The following is a 14,864-nucleotide window of genomic DNA, read 5'->3' as shown; positions in this document are numbered from 1 at the left end:
TCAAAAAGTACATCTGCATACGTTTGGTGTATAAAACGTAAACACCGCCATTAAAAGTGACATTCTAGGCTTTCTAGTATAGAGGGCGGTGTGCATGGACAACTGACATGTATCATAAACCGCCATCTTATTTTGAATTATATATAACCTTAAAAACATTTTTTTGGCCCCAAATTATGATAATGGGGCCTACTTTGCAACTTTTAATCGGGCAAGACATGGACCGGATACTTCTTAAGGTATTTAAACCCCCCTACAAACTTTCAGTAACCTTATAAAGCCAAGGGTGCTTTAGATTGCGATTAACGCAGCCAGTCAAGGTCGTAGAGTATGGTTTTTGTCCTTACAACCCCTGGAAATGGTCCCCAAACAGATTGAGCCCCCGTGCAAGGATGTTTTGCAGCTAATTACTTTTATGTAAGTGTTCTGCATTCACTTTGCTGTTGTATTTTAAACTTTTTGGCAGTTATTTGAGGAGTTTCAAGGAATTAGTTAAGCAGCTTAACAATTGTCACACTTGGAGACTCCCACCCAATTTGCTGGTTGTCAAAGGTTTGGATGAGTATTGCCAAGGTTATGAACCCCCTGCAGGCTTAATGCAAGCTTCCACTGTAAGTGCTTTGCTGCAAAATTGTTTGCAAGTGTCAGGAACTGCCATAGTGACCACCAGCAGTGTGGGTGTCCCCCGTGTCCCCCAGTGTTTAAGAGATTTTTACGTTGATAGTGTTAAAATGGTTGATGAAACGGTACCAAAAGATGAAGAAATCATACTTTGTATACAAAACTAGTATATTTATTAGTTTGTAAATAAAACCTTAATAAACACTAAAAAAATATTACAAGTCACAAAGTTAGCACATTAAAAAGGCAATGTAAGTTACTACACAAGACACCACATAAAATCAGCACCTGGTTTCCTAAGGGATGGTTTTGTACCTCAAAAATAAATTGTAAAGCACCCTCAAAGTTGATTTCAAGTCCATATTGACTACATCTGCAAATTAATACAAATTGTACATTTAGAAAGTTATTGAATGCACAGAGTAACAGACCTTCAGGTCTAGCTTTGGGTTTTTTTAGTCCACACTCTTGCATCAGTTCAAAGGCAAAATTAACATTGTGCACTTTCTGTTCAAACTCTTGAGGAGTCAGATGAAAAGCATAGTGGGGCACAAAGAATCCTTCCAGCAGTCCCATGAGAATTACTAGATAAACCCCATCATGAAACTGGGTTTCCAGTTCAGTAACCTCAAAATTCATTTTGTTCAAGTGTTTATTCACAAAAGTGACCAAAGACTGAAAATTAACTAATTTAGCCAGAGTTTAGAATGGTTGCTACAATAGTGTTACCTTTTTGACAATCTGTAACTTATCAGGAGCATGATCAAATAAAGTGTCAAAAGCATCACGTTCACACCTCATTCCTACATCATCATACTCAGAGGTCAGTTTTTCCTTAACTCTTTGATGTACTAACTGGCCTTGTTTTTTCTTGACAACCACCACATCCACAAAAACATTTTCAGTTAAACGTACTGGAGGCCTAAAATGCCTGGCCAGAGCCACCAACAAATGTATAATGCAAACAATATTCTTGGTGTGGATAGCTTCAACACTCCATTTGTTATGCCTTTGTCTGCTCAGCCCTAAGACTTGATTAAAGTGTGCCAACACTACCCCCAATTTCTGTCTTTGGCCTTCTTCATTCTGAGTCACTTCTGGGACATCCAATTTGTCCCCTGTTAATTTTTCCAGTAACTTTTGCAACACCTGTCCATCATACAAATCCTCCATGAGGTTCTGCACAATGATTCTTTGGGAAGACAACTCATCATTGATCCATTCTATTAATAGCTCATTGAGTTCTTTAAACTTGGGGTCATTCAGTGAGTTTTTGTCTATTAAACTTCTTTCCTCATTTTCCTCTACAAACCCTCAGTTAAAAAGTTAAAAAGGTTTAGTGTGAAATTTTTACCCAAGTTGTAGTCTTCAGGAGCTCCAGAGAAGCTGGCAGGAAACCCAGGCGAATCAATAGCATATTTCCCTTCAGTTTGTACTTCTTGCACTAAAACAGAAAAAGTGGGTGGCACCACACCTTTTGGGGTAACAAACACCGCCTTATAAGGTGGTGACCCTGATTTTACCTTCTTTGGTGCGTTTCCTGCGCCCCAAAGTGCCCAACTTGTCCCAGATGGTTTCGTCTCGCGGTTTGGGCTCCACTATTGGTCTAGGGCTTATCGGCCTCAATGTCGACATTGCTTGATTTTGATAAAAACAACAATTTTTATCAGTCACCTACTTTATTGTTATTATTAGCTAATGTTTATTTTGGAGTGAATCATTAATCAATTATTTCTAACTGTCAATCTAGGGACTGGTTTTGTCTTTGTCTATTTAATTTGATTTGTATTGCAAGAGTGAGAGAGTAGGAAGATCAGTGTATGTCAACTGTCAACTTGTATTTTGACTTTTATTTAAGTGTCATCATCATAACCTCAATTTGATTTTTGATCAATTGTTAGTGTTTACAAACATATTTTTGCTTTTAAAACACAGTAATTTACATTAAATATGACAAGACACGCTCGTAATTGTACAGCAGGGGCCGTCTACACGTACCACGAAAAGAAAAAGGACGCCAAAGCCTCTGGATATGGCACCAACGCCCAAAGACTGGGCAAAGACTCTGTAAAAAACTTTGACTGTTGTTCCCTATCTCTACAGCCTTGTAATAATCCAGTGATCACGTAAGTTTCAATTTCACCTACGCACGACCCTCTGTTTAATAAAATTTTACAGAAAAGACGGCTATTTGTTTGACAAAGAAGTTATTTTGGAGTACATCATTGCTAAAAAGAATGAGTACAGCCGCAAGTTAAAACAGTATGAGAAACTTAAAAAGAAGGAGGAGGACGATTTGGCATTGGTTGCGGCTGGTGAAATGGAAACCAAAGTGAAAAACTTTCTCAAAAATGAGAATAACATAGTCAGCAAACCTTTAGATGGATTTAAATCTGAAGCTAGCACCTCCTCAATATCCAATATGGCTAATGGTAAAGACAAAGTGTTGCCAAGTTTCTGGTTACCAGGTCAAAGTCAACAAGCAGAAAAGTCAAAACTGGAGAAACCTGACCCTACCATATACTGCCCAGTTTCTGGCAAACCTTTAAAGGTGAAAGACTTGATTGATGTCAAATTCACCCCCATTAAGAGTGAAGGGGGCAAGTCAATTCACACTCAGGAGAATCGCTACATGTGTGCTGTTACTAGGGATGTTCTGAGTAACTCAGTACCCTGTGCCGTGTTGAAACCTACGTAAGTTTCACTTTTCCTCAGCTAAAACCAGTTTTGGTAAGTTGGTTTTTTAGGGGTGATGTGGTCACTTTGGAATGTGTCGAAAAGCTGATACGCAAGGACATGTTGCATCCATTAACTGGAAATCCTTTAAAGGAAAAGGATATAATTATTATGCAAAGAGGAGGGACTGGATATGCATTGACCAATCAGAGGCTAGAAGCTAAAAAGGAACGTCCAGCTTTACAAGCTTAATTTTTGTTTTAAGGTATTTATGAGTGGCCCCCATTTGTTTTCAAGCTCCATGGAGTTATTTGACGTCACTGGGAGGTGGACAAAACCATAATTTGTCAAATTACATCATTGTGACGTCAAAAAGGCTTCACTCTGCTTGAAAAGGAATGGGGCCAGTGTAAGCAAACAGCATAGGATGAATTTATGGTTTTATTTTACTTCTTAAAAAATAAATCGCCTTTGTTTTGTTCTGTCCAGTTTGTGTATGTTTATATTTTATAAAAAACGTTGGTATGGCAACAAGCCTTGAATACCTGGTTACCTGTTATCTAACCTAACTGTTACACTGTTAACAACAATAATAAAATTAAAAAAAATTCGAGCAAGACTAGAAATGCTACAAATCAGTATTTGTTGAGATAACTAAACATTTATTTGTAGCCCTTCCATGCCTTTGTAGAAATTATTCATTAGTTAACAAACAAACGAAAACAAAATAAACTAGCCTTGCCATTGTATACTTTTTGATATAAATACCTAATATAATTAATAATAATCATAACACAAATGGGAAGCCAGTGAATTTTGGCATCTAAAATCAATTTTGTCAAATTAAGCTACACTTTTTCTACTTTTATATTTAAATTAATAGTAACACAGCGCCACCACCTATATTTACGATTTGTTTGTGGTAAATATTGCACTTGTTTGATTTTTTGTTGTTGTCGAGGTGTGTCTGTGTGTATTGCCTGAATTTTTTGTAAAATGGGGTTAAAAACAGCCAAAGTCCATCATCGGGGCCGGATCTCAGCTATTTGGTTGGTTCTGGTACTGGATTGGTTGACCATTGCTATACTCCAGACCGGCGAATGGATGCACCTCCATGTGTTGTTGTTGCGGGTGTTGCTGGTTTTCCTGCTGGATCTGAATGTTTTGTTATTTTTTGTTTTGTTAATGCAACAAAAACTTACTTCAATATTGTCTGAGTCATATTTGATGCCTCGTTTAAATCGGCCGTATAGCGAGGAATAAGGCAAATTGTAATGGATGGCGGCTTGATTGATGGACATGTGACCCAGCCTTACGGCCTCCAAGGCCTCACCCATGGCGTCCTCGGACCATGGGGTCGGATTGGATCGGGACAGTTCGATACCTTCACGTTTGCATCGGCCGTAGAGCGTCCCGGTGGGGATGCCAAACTCCGTGGAGGCCTTCTGGACGGACGTTTGACCGGTTCGGATCGATTCCAAGGCTTTTTCAAGGTCTTCGGGCGTCCACGTGGTCGGTGCGGCGTTGAATGGTGCCGCCAGTCTTATTCCTTCTCGTCTCGCTATTTTGTATAAGGTGCTGCTGGGGATACCTGATTAAAAACACAACAAAGTCATGACTTGTAACCTTTTTGTGTAAAAATTGAGTTCTTACCGTACGCTTTGCTGGCTTTGTTTGCAGATATCGTACCGGTACGCAAAGCCTCTAAAGCGCTGTTCAGGTTTTCCTCGGTCCAGGACTTGGTGGGGCCTTCTTTTTTAGGGGTATCAATGCCTAGACGGTGCGCCCTTTGCCATAACGTTGTGGAGGGAATTCCATATGTGGCTGAGGCCTACAATTTACTAGTAAAATCCAGCTTTTCTGTAGTTAGGGTGGTACCTTGGTGAGGCTCATGTTGTGGTTCTTTAAAGCGTCTAGCGCCATGTCCATGTCCTCTTGCGTCCACGTTTTTGGTCCTCCCCCTGAATGACTTCGTCCACTTTGGTGCTCGTTGTGACCGTTCGTTTTACCCGCATTCGGGAGGTCACCACTGTCGTTGCTGTCATTCATGTCTACTCAACATAATTACTAAAAAGTGTAAGGTGTGTAGTTAGAGAGTACTCGTACCTAGTAATCGGTTATTAGGCAACAGTGGCGGCGTGTACTCGGAAGACATCAAACTAGTGTGATGGAGGTCTCTGACGTCCTCCAACGATCCCATGGAGTGATCACCGCTCATGTGAGACTCCATCTCCAACAAACTGTCCTGGTCGAAAGAGCGCAACGTTTCGAACTTAACCTAGAAACCATAATCAGACATTACACACCTTTAAGGTGTCACAGTTATTTACGTCAATTTGTTCCTTTTTGATTTCAACGCTCGTATATTTGGTGGTGGCGTCTGACAGGTCAGTACGGTGGATGGGAACGTTGGTTAGCATGGTGGCGCTGTGATCCATGTCCACGTGACCCACCGGTATGGCAGAGGGGGCGGGGGGTTCAGGCGGGAAATCGTCACTGTCAAAGTGGGAAAACATGGTCTGACCAGTCAATAGTCCATGGCTACTCATGTTTGTTAACGTTTTTGTGTAGTTTTAACCTACCAAACACTATAAGGTTAGAAAATAGTTGAGTGTTTTTTAGGTACCTACCTTAGTAAAGAGTTTAAAACTTCGAGACATCCATGCCAATTATTGTTTGTTTTAATCTAAAAACAGATAATAAGTTTAAGTACTCAGGAATGGGATGTTCAACAAAAACGCATTCACCACAACGTACCCTTTTATTAGTATCATCCAACAGGAGTTATTGTCTCAGGGGGTTGGAAGGGGAACGTGACTGAGGTAGTTAGATTCAAACACTGCAACAAGAAGAAAAATCATCCCTTAAAGGGCGCGCGTTACACCAGCAGTAATTTTAAGGGTTTGGGGGTGGGGGGGAGGCTTACGCAGCCGGGGCGATTCTGGAGGGAAAGTGAAGCTGGGCTGGACCAATCAATACGAGAGAAGGGGGGTTCAAGGACACCAGTCCCTTAGCGCTGTTGTCGTCCCGGTTTCCCCCCCAACACCGGTCGGCGTTTAAACGAAAGTTGAGGGGGTGCGGCAACGTTGCAATGGCAGGTGGTACTTATGGTGAACTTTCAAGGTTAACAGGGTACGGGTACCAGACAATAAAAGTTGCAGAGTGGTGTTGATAGTCAGGGAGCTTGAGTACTTTTGATGCGGAATGGTTTTCTGGTTGTGTGACCTTTCACCCAGTTTTCGGTCGTAAAAGTTTTTGGGTTTTTGTTTTGCTCCTCCATACATCCGATTCTCTTTCCTCCATTTATCCTTTAAAGAGTGTTCCGAGACCTTGCCCAGTTTACTTTTACTATCGCTTTTATGACTATACGTATAGCCCTTTCTCTGTCTCGCACTAACACTCCAATTTACTTTCAATGTGGTTTAACAAAAAGTGAAACTTACCCTTTGAACATGAACTGACTAAGGGTTTGGAAGTTTTTAAGGGCACACAAAACACTAATAAACAAATCACTCTATAATTTGGTGTACACGATGGAGTTATACACGAGTCCCCCAAAAACCGGCCTGGAGCCTACTGGGCGTGCGACGACCGGGGGGAGTAAATGAAAAGGGGGATAGAGAGATGCTGCGCTCCCCCCGAAAAGTGATAGATCGGTGGTCGAAGGGGGGCCGAAGAGGACGACGCGCACGCACTGTGAAAGCTACGACTTGCTTTTAATTGGGGCCTTTTTGCAGACGCCGAAGAGCCGTCCGCTCTTTTTCGATTGTCGACGTTGCCGATGTTAGGGTTTTGTTTTAGTGCCCGTATTGCCCAACCAGAGAGACTATACCACCTCAAAGTCTCAATAACTGATGATAGTCAACTTTATTCGTATAAATTTTAAGAACAAGTAAATACATAAGTTTATTATAAGGGAAAGTTTTCATTGAAGGGCTGAGGCAACTCAGCCAAGGCCCTTGAAGCGATAAAAATCAATTGCTGCCTCCAAACCGACTGTAGCAGTGTTGCCAATTGTACTACCACCAAAACACTCCAAAGTACCAAACGCTGTACATTTACAGCCCTTAGAACAATCATCGTAAGGCCTATATTTGCAGGATTGCTAGTAATTGTGTCCCTTTTCCTTCACTACTGGAACATGCTTGAACATGAAGGAAATACGTTGTAAGGTCTGGTTAACACAACCCTTCTGAGGATGACTCAAGTTTTGAAACGTTTTTTTTTATTGTGGACAAAGATTTCAAATTTTTTGCTTACCGGAAGTAGAGCGTATAGACGCCATTTTGAATGTGAACTATTACAAATTCAGGGTGTCCCACAGTGAATGGTGATCTGATGGATCGTTACCAAAAATCGATCGTTCTTAATAAGACTTTATGTCTATTTTACCGTTCCTGTATACAGGGTGTCTCGAAAAGTCTGTAGAAAATCGTATGACATATATTCCTGACATCAAAATAAGCAGATTTAAAGCAACTTACCTTATCCCGAATCCAAAAATTGCTCTGTTTTTGAGATACAGGGTGGTAAAGTTAAAAAATAAAAATCAATTTTTTTTTTTAAATGGTAATACGTTATTATTAATATTTAAAAAACTTTATCACCCTGTATCTGGAAAACGCTGCTTAAATCGGCTTATTTTGATGTCAGAATTTTGTACAGACCTTTTAGAGACACCCTGTATTATTATTGAAAATGCTATTAAAATTGCTTAAGCCTAAATTTTACAGAAATAAATACAAATAGTTCTGAAACTGGAAATTAAATAAAACAAAATTGCAGATTTCTATAATTTAACGAATTAGGCTTCTTGTGGTAAGATGGCAGCGCTAGCGTTACAGGAATCCGTCTGTCAAGGCAGTGGCATTGTTGCCAAGCGTTACGGACAGATGGTTGCCATAGTTCAAATTAGCTATCGCGTGCGTTGTACACCAGATGGCGCTACAAATTTTACTGTTAAATTTCCCACGACCTTGAACTTGATTCTTTAATTATGAATTAAACACTTTAAAGTTGCTTAAGTACGGAAAAATTGTTATGTAACCTCCTGGGCAAGGTTTAAACAAATTTGGGCTGAATTTTAAGTGGAATTCATAGTAAATAGCCTTTCTAAAACATTCTCGACATACAGTTATTCAAATTAGGACATTCTAAACTCGATTCTAGACAAGGACGGAATGCGAAGAAAGTAGGCAAAGAAACAGTACAACTTACGAAATTATCGACAGTACACGCAGCTGTTCTGTTTTACTCTCTTCCCCCCCCCTCATTTTCACAAATTTTAAGAAAACAGCTTGGAAAATGTTTAACCATTAAGACGACTGCGTTCTAGTATTTAACTAAACCAGCACTGGATTGGGAACGCAGTCAGAAGATTAATTCGTTTATTTAAAAATTTTTGAGGGCATTTTGGATCATTTCTGAAAAGCCATTTTTGATTATATCGAACTTCTATCCAAGTTACTATGGTAACGTTTGGGGGGGTACTGCCGCCCCTCGTGAGCTGAATCGATTTTGGCTGGCGGCCATGCGCCCATTTCAACTTCAACCCATTTATCAGCCCCCCTTTCGCCCACCCCCACACACTTTTTCACTAGGACATTATACACAAAATAGCTATTTTCTCTTCAAAACCCAACAAAAATGGTTAAAATGTGCAAGTAGCTTCTAAAGTATCCTCATTTTCAAACTTCTGGGAAAAGGCCTATAATAGACTCTTCCACGTCATAAATACCTCAAACTTTTACCTGCGAAAATGGGTTTGAAAACCTTTCTGTGACTTTCTGAGCGTTTTTAGTATTATAGTTCACATTTTACCAAATTTTTCTGGTACCAAACCGGAGTTTGAATTGAAAGTATGGCATACATCAAACTAGTACACAATGACGTAATCAAATGAAGTAGATTACTTTGATTTTTGCTATAGTTAGTCAAATAGAACGTTGACAGTATTATAGAGTCTCTGATGATTTTGTGTGTGATATTCCATTTTCAACATTTTTAGAAGTTGTCACCTTGGAACTAAATTAACACACATTTTTGATCTACTTAGTGATGGTTAAAATGTTAATTTTCCATTTTTGAAGCCACTGACCCTATCAGTAGCTTATTGGTTACAATTTTTCTAAACTAAGTCGTAAAAGCTTTGTTTTAAAAGTCAATAAACAAACAAAATTTGGAAAAAAAAAAACGGAAATTTGACTTATTGTCAATTTAAGTAAAAAAACTAGAAAATTGACCTGAGAAAATAATTTTGAGCTTAAAACTGACTTTTTAAGACAAACTTTTTAGCATTTTTTAAGTTAAGCAACGTTTTGCTAGGTTGTGTTTTCCAACCATCAGACCATCAGAAAATTGTTATTTGAAACTTCCAATACTGAACCAACGCCTCTCCCGCATAGAGCAAAAGGGTCCCCCCCTCACCCCCCTGCACTCTAAAAATAAACAAGGCGCAGCTGGCTCCCATCGGGGCCCCTTGACGATAAGAATTTCCCGGCCGGTTCTCAACCGACTTTAACGACCAACATTGAACCATCAAACCACCTAGAGTGGACTAAAAGCTGATGGTTTGTAGTCCGATCATTCAATGTCGAATCGTTGCTGCTCTAGAGGGTTACATATATGGTTGGTGCACCCTGCCAACCCTCAAATACCGCCCCTTAGTACCTGATGCGGTATTGATTTCTGGATTTGTCATACGATGAGTCATTACTGTGGGACTGCAAACCCTCCAGACTTGGATCTGTGTAACACAGATTTTGTTGAATGAGAAAAAAAATACCGTTACAATCACTATTAGTACGATTTAGAAAGTAGGTAAAGGCATAGAATATCTAGCTCGCCGACCCGGCTATACGAAATTACCATGATGAGTGAAAAGGCAAAACGGAAAAAAGCGGCCAGAAAAAGAAATCCGTTTCCAATATGCGGTGTGTGCCGGGGCACCGTTATTCTTTCGGGGTTTTTGACCGTTTTCCTCGGCTGTTTCCCATCATGCAAACGGCCCCGACCAGCAGCTAACTAGATAACGGGGAAATCTCGATAATTTGTCGTTATTCCCATTCGCATTGTTTGCCCAAACCAGAACTGGTCGGTTCCACTTTTATACCTTCATGGAAAACACACACTAGAGCTGTCACGTTTAATCATGCAAAATCAAAGATAGCGACCGATTGACAGTTGATGTTCTAAAACTGTAGAAATTTGAATATGACGGATCCAGGTGTTTGAGTGAGAAAGACAATGTCCGTCAAATTGACAGTTGACTAAAATTATAACAAAATTTCTATTATAGTATTTTTGAATGCAAAATTAGTGTAATTACTGTAATTTATCTGTTTCACGCTTGAAAACACCCATAGAGGTGTAAAAAAGATTGACACTGTCAAAATTGTTAATCTATCTCAACTTGACAATACATGTCAGATAGAGACAAACATACACCACAGTGCTGTCAAAAAGGCACGCAAGTTTTTTATTTAGTTTGACAGATTAGCGATATTTGACAGATTATTTTATAATAAATTATCCGAGTGCATAACAAAATTCTAGTGATAAACGAAGCCCCAAAGAAATGCTGATTGCATCGAAAATCGGAAGTTTGAGTGGCCGCGGACAAACAAAAACGAAGCGCAGAGCGAAAAAAAAAACCGGAGCAATCATGGAAAAAAAAGAGAGAAAAGATTTTTCACGGGAAACTCGACCTTACGTTTAGAACGTGAAGGCTCACCACACACAGAAATTCGTTGAGGATCAAATTCACGTCTTTCCTCTCGTCTCTCTCCCTCTATGCCCTCTCTTTTTCCCATTTTCACCGCTCCTCTCTCTTCATCTAGTTCTGGTGCCCGGCGGAGCCGGCGGTCGTTCCTTTGACGCGCCTGTTTTCTGAAGCTTGGCCGACTCGACAGTGAGCAGCGAAAGCTCGCGTTTTGATTGGCCAAACGACTGGCGTCGCTGCGCTGTTACACCGCGCGCAACGCCGTGACGTCACGCCAGTTCCGTGCAACACAACCGCCGGCTCCGTTTGGCACTAGAGCACGTCGGCCAGCCTCGTCGCTTTTAGTTCGAAGCCGCCTCATGAAGACTCAACACTAGAATTTAGTCATCTCTTTGAGAGTTGATACCTAAGTGAATTTATTGTGATATTTAGTGTTTAAGGTGCCAAATAAGGTAAATAATACACTTTAAACTTTAAATTCTAAACACAGGGATTGCAAATCAAGTGTGCTTTTACTGTGTTTTATCACTTGATTTTCTGGGCGGCGTGTTGATGTTTTTTTTATTTCGTTAGCCCAAAGCTTTTTTCTATTATCGGGAGAACCTTTCGGCTATCCGGATTTGGAAACACTTCATCCTGTTTTAATATTTTTAACATTGAAAAAGTGATTTTCCACGTTTTCCATAACTTTTCCGCCATCTTGTGGCGTTTCGGTCCGTGGTCCGATGACGTGTTTCCGCTTTGAGCCTGCGTCTCTCTTCACTCCTATTCACTTCAGTGAGTTAGAGAAAGAGAGTTGCTGTGAAACACCGCCCCCTTCCGGCAACTTCTCTTTACATTTACAAGCATCATGGCCGCCGTCTTATTAATTATCCTTCCTCGTTTGACTTTGTGTAATGTTTGGTGTTTTAATTTACAGTTATTAGAATAAAATGGACGACGATCAACAGTTCTGCCTCAGGTGGAATAACCACCAGTCCACTTTAGTAGCGGTATTCGACACATTACTCGAAAATGAAAAATTGGTGGACTGTACCCTGGCGGCGGAAGGAAAGTTTCTAAATGCACACAAAGTCGTCCTGTCCGCGTGTAGTCCTACTTTGAGGCGCTACTGTCTCGCCACTACGACAAACACCCGATCCTCATCCTAAAGGACGTGAAATTCCAAGAACTGAAAGCCATGATGGACTACATGTACCGGGGTGAGGTAAACATATCCCAAGATCAGCTGGGGGCCCTCCTCAAAGCGGCCGAGTCCCTACAAATCAAAGGTCTGAGCGACAACAAGAAGGAGGAGCCGGTAAAAAGGCCCGCACCAGCGGCCGTGCCCCCAAAAGCCCGCAAGGGGCGATACCAAAGGTCCAAGGTCTCACGATTGAACAAAGAAATCGGGACGAACGAGAAGGCTCAATGTCACCAGGTCCTCGAAAGAAGAAAAGGATGCGGCGTAAAAGCGAAGAGCTGGACAATCACCACGATGCCTCCAACTCCTCAGACGCCCAAAACATTCCCTCAGTAACTACACAACTACCTGTTAATATTAAGATTAACTCTGATGTGCCTGATACCATTGATACGAAACAGGAAATTATCACAAGGTAAGATTTTGAATTTTTTTGATTGTTTTATGGTGATTTAATCTTATTTGTTGTTTACAACCCAAATTGTACTTTTGTTTTATCAATTAGTGTCATGATATAGCCAAGTTAGGTCTTGAATCAATAGAACTCTTGTTCTTTTCTATTTTTAAATTTTATTTTACAAATGTGTACCATTTTTATCAAAATAGTGTATTCTAGAAGTGTCATTCTGTTGACCAATTTATTTATAACTTGAAAGAATATCTGAAAGAAAATACTTGTTCTACTAGTGTCGAAAGATTACATTTGAGAATGTTATAATTCTGACAACTTTGTCCTTGTCAAAACAAAACTAATCTGAGGTTATTCTTATAACAGGCATAAAGATGAAACCAGCAATCAACAGTCACAAGTTCCTATGGTAAAAGAAAAATTGGAAACACACACAGAACTGATGCTGGAACCGAAATCTGAATATGTTGATGAAATGAATGAGGACAGTATTGAGGACCTGACTTTGGATGATGACGACTTGAGCAATATGGAACAACAAATGGATGACGGAGCAGGACCCAGCCACGGTGGTGAAGGGACGTCGCAGCAAGGTAAGCACCCGTCAAAATCGTCTTTTAAAAACCAAGAAAAGTTTCTCTACTACAATGCCTGTTTGCGATTCTTGAAACACCCTCTCATGAAGCCAACTAAGTCCGAACCAAACCAAAGCTGATTTTTGGTTTTGTTCGCAGATTTGGATGGTTTCTACTACCGCGTCAGTGGTGGCGTTGATATCGCCAGTTTGGTCGCTAAATTACGAGGGAATTTCAGGAGTCGCAGACGGGGCTACTCTGACGAGGCCATTTATCACGCCCTGGATTCGATATTGAATTGCGGTGTGAGCGTTTCGCGAGCTTCGCAAAATTTTGGAATTAAACGTACCAGTTTACAGTTCTATCTGAAAAAGTTAAATATTAATATACGCGGCACTTGATAGGACAACACTTACTTTAGTTGCACATTGCACTGTTTAAATATAATTATATAAATGTATTTACAAGTTTATTTTTGTTAGACAAGTGACAAAACTGCTCTCAAAGCTTTTTAAAATCTAATGATAAAATCAAAGTAAACAGGGATGACTTATAATGTTTTGAAAGTGTCATTTGCTTTTTTGTCACATTCAAAACGTTTATCCCATTATACTTTGAGTTTTGTCATTGTGACAGACTTACTTGTAAGTGTCAAAGTTTTCCCAAAAAACAAAACACTTAAATCTACTTTGTTTTAACTGTTTTGTGTCTTTGGAAAACGTTAGTGACCTTCCAAGTTGGTTTTACATGGAACTGTCTCTATTTGTGTCAATCACAGCACTGTTAGTTTGTGATTGGTCAGGAATAAGCTGAAAACTGCTTTTTTTGACCAATCAGATCCACTGTGTTGTGATTCACACAAACATAATGCTTAGCAACATTTTACGTATACACCACCTGATTTTTTGTAATAATTTTGATGGAAAAATATCCTATTTCTGGTGAAATTAGAGTCAGGGTGATTTACAAAAAGTTTATATTTAAAAAAGAAAACATTTTTTTCCCAGAATCTAGGAAAACTTTGACACCTTTGACATTCACTTTTTGAGAAATTGTATATTTTATGAAAAAGTGTTTGCAAATTGTCCTAAAATGAGTATTCCCTCAGTATTTTTTAATGAACTTCTTGTATTAGTCTGTGTTATGACATTGACTTCTAATTCTTGTACAGGGTGTTAAATAATCAGAACAATCTGAATATTTAACACTCTGTCTAAGAATCTGTTAGCTGTGGTAATATGGTTTCTACCCTTAATCAAGTATTCATTGAAAAGTGTTGTGGTAATACACATTTTTCAAGATGTAAGCTGATTTTCTTGGTAAAGTGTATTTTCCCATAAAATGTAAACTTTCTTCAAAATTAGATGAATTTTCTTAGTTTCTTGAAAAGAATAAAATTTCTGACTGATCACAATCTAACAGTGTTGTGATTTACACAAATACTGCACTTCACTCACTTTGTCTGGCCTTAAACATTTGGAGAAACTTTTCTTAACCCTAAACTCAACCTCTCGGTTGCATAATAAATAAATAATCAATGATAGGATTCGGACATTGGCAAATGGGAAATCAATCACAAGACGAAGTATTTTTGGCGGCCCAAGAGGCAGTCGGCGCGCACAGGGACTCACAAGGTAAGATTTTTTTGTTTCAATTCTAATTCTGGTCCGACGCCGGTCT

At 39.6% G+C, this 14,864-nt stretch overlaps 5 protein-coding genes and 1 long non-coding RNA gene across 9 annotated transcripts in view; 3 read left to right on the top strand and 3 right to left on the bottom strand.

Moving 5' to 3' along the window:
• Positions 1-102: 102 nt before the first annotated feature.
• Positions 103-866, top strand: LOC145732175 (uncharacterized). Its single transcript, XM_081984284.1, has 3 exons — positions 103-239; positions 296-417; positions 467-866. The coding sequence occupies exons 1-3, from the start codon at positions 108-110 to the stop codon at positions 786-788; spliced, it is 576 nt and encodes a 191-aa protein (XP_081840410.1). The 5' UTR covers positions 103-107; the 3' UTR covers positions 789-866.
• On the bottom strand, positions 772-2,324 carry parvin (beta-parvin). The gene is made up of 5 exons (XM_081984224.1): positions 2,145-2,324; positions 1,976-2,065; positions 1,351-1,925; positions 1,053-1,296; positions 772-994 (listed from the first exon to the last, which is right to left on the bottom strand). Exons 1-5 carry the CDS (start codon positions 2,254-2,256, stop codon positions 918-920), a joined length of 1,098 nt encoding a protein of 365 aa, XP_081840350.1. The 5' UTR covers positions 2,257-2,324; the 3' UTR covers positions 772-917.
• A 149-nt stretch (positions 2,325-2,473) lies between these two features.
• Positions 2,474-3,785, top strand: LOC145732155 (nitric oxide synthase-interacting protein homolog). Its single transcript, XM_081984245.1, has 3 exons — positions 2,474-2,747; positions 2,800-3,315; positions 3,369-3,785. The coding sequence occupies exons 1-3, from the start codon at positions 2,572-2,574 to the stop codon at positions 3,547-3,549; spliced, it is 873 nt and encodes a 290-aa protein (XP_081840371.1). The 5' UTR covers positions 2,474-2,571; the 3' UTR covers positions 3,550-3,785.
• Positions 3,786-4,140: 355 nt separating this feature from the next.
• Positions 4,141-6,881, bottom strand: LOC145732132 (uncharacterized). 4 transcript variants are annotated; one of them, XM_081984207.1, is made up of 9 exons: positions 6,741-6,881; positions 6,055-6,136; positions 5,928-5,983; positions 5,628-5,875; positions 5,404-5,575; positions 5,176-5,348; positions 4,951-5,128; positions 4,500-4,888; positions 4,141-4,452 (listed from the first exon to the last, which is right to left on the bottom strand). In XM_081984207.1, exons 4-9 carry the CDS (start codon positions 5,844-5,846, stop codon positions 4,336-4,338), a joined length of 1,248 nt encoding a protein of 415 aa, XP_081840333.1. In that variant the 5' UTR covers positions 5,847-5,875; positions 5,928-5,983; positions 6,055-6,136; positions 6,741-6,881; the 3' UTR covers positions 4,141-4,335. The 4 variants fall into 4 exon arrangements, with proteins under 4 accessions (XP_081840333.1, XP_081840337.1, XP_081840336.1 ...); XM_081984211.1 differs by having other exon boundaries at positions 4,141-4,446; XM_081984210.1 differs by lacking the exon at positions 6,055-6,136 and having other exon boundaries at positions 6,741-6,836.
• Positions 6,882-7,139: 258 nt separating this feature from the next.
• Positions 7,140-9,940, bottom strand: LOC145732205 (uncharacterized). Its single transcript, XR_014178969.1, has 2 exons — positions 7,558-9,940; positions 7,140-7,441 (listed from the first exon to the last, which is right to left on the bottom strand). It is a non-coding gene; the product is annotated as an uncharacterized LOC145732205 (long non-coding RNA).
• A 1,367-nt stretch (positions 9,941-11,307) lies between these two features.
• LOC145732098 (uncharacterized) overlaps positions 11,308-14,864 on the top strand; it is a 34,412-nt gene continuing 30,855 nt past the window's right edge. Inside the window, 6 exon segments of the mRNA XM_081984160.1 lie at positions 11,308-11,469; positions 11,937-12,112; positions 12,115-12,345; positions 12,348-12,615; positions 12,976-13,202; positions 14,729-14,818. Coding sequence (XP_081840286.1) covers positions 11,950-12,112; positions 12,115-12,345; positions 12,348-12,615; positions 12,976-13,202; positions 14,729-14,818 — 979 coding nt within the window. The 5' untranslated portion in view covers positions 11,308-11,469; positions 11,937-11,949.

This window comes from Ips typographus, linkage group LG7 (genome assembly GCF_016097725.1).
Source record: "Ips typographus isolate SLU linkage group LG7, UJ_Ityp_2.0, whole genome shotgun sequence".
Classification (NCBI taxonomy): Eukaryota; Metazoa; Arthropoda; class Insecta; order Coleoptera; family Curculionidae; genus Ips; species Ips typographus.
The sequence above is the reverse complement of the archived record's forward strand: the minus strand, read 5'-3'. Positions and strand labels throughout refer to the sequence as shown.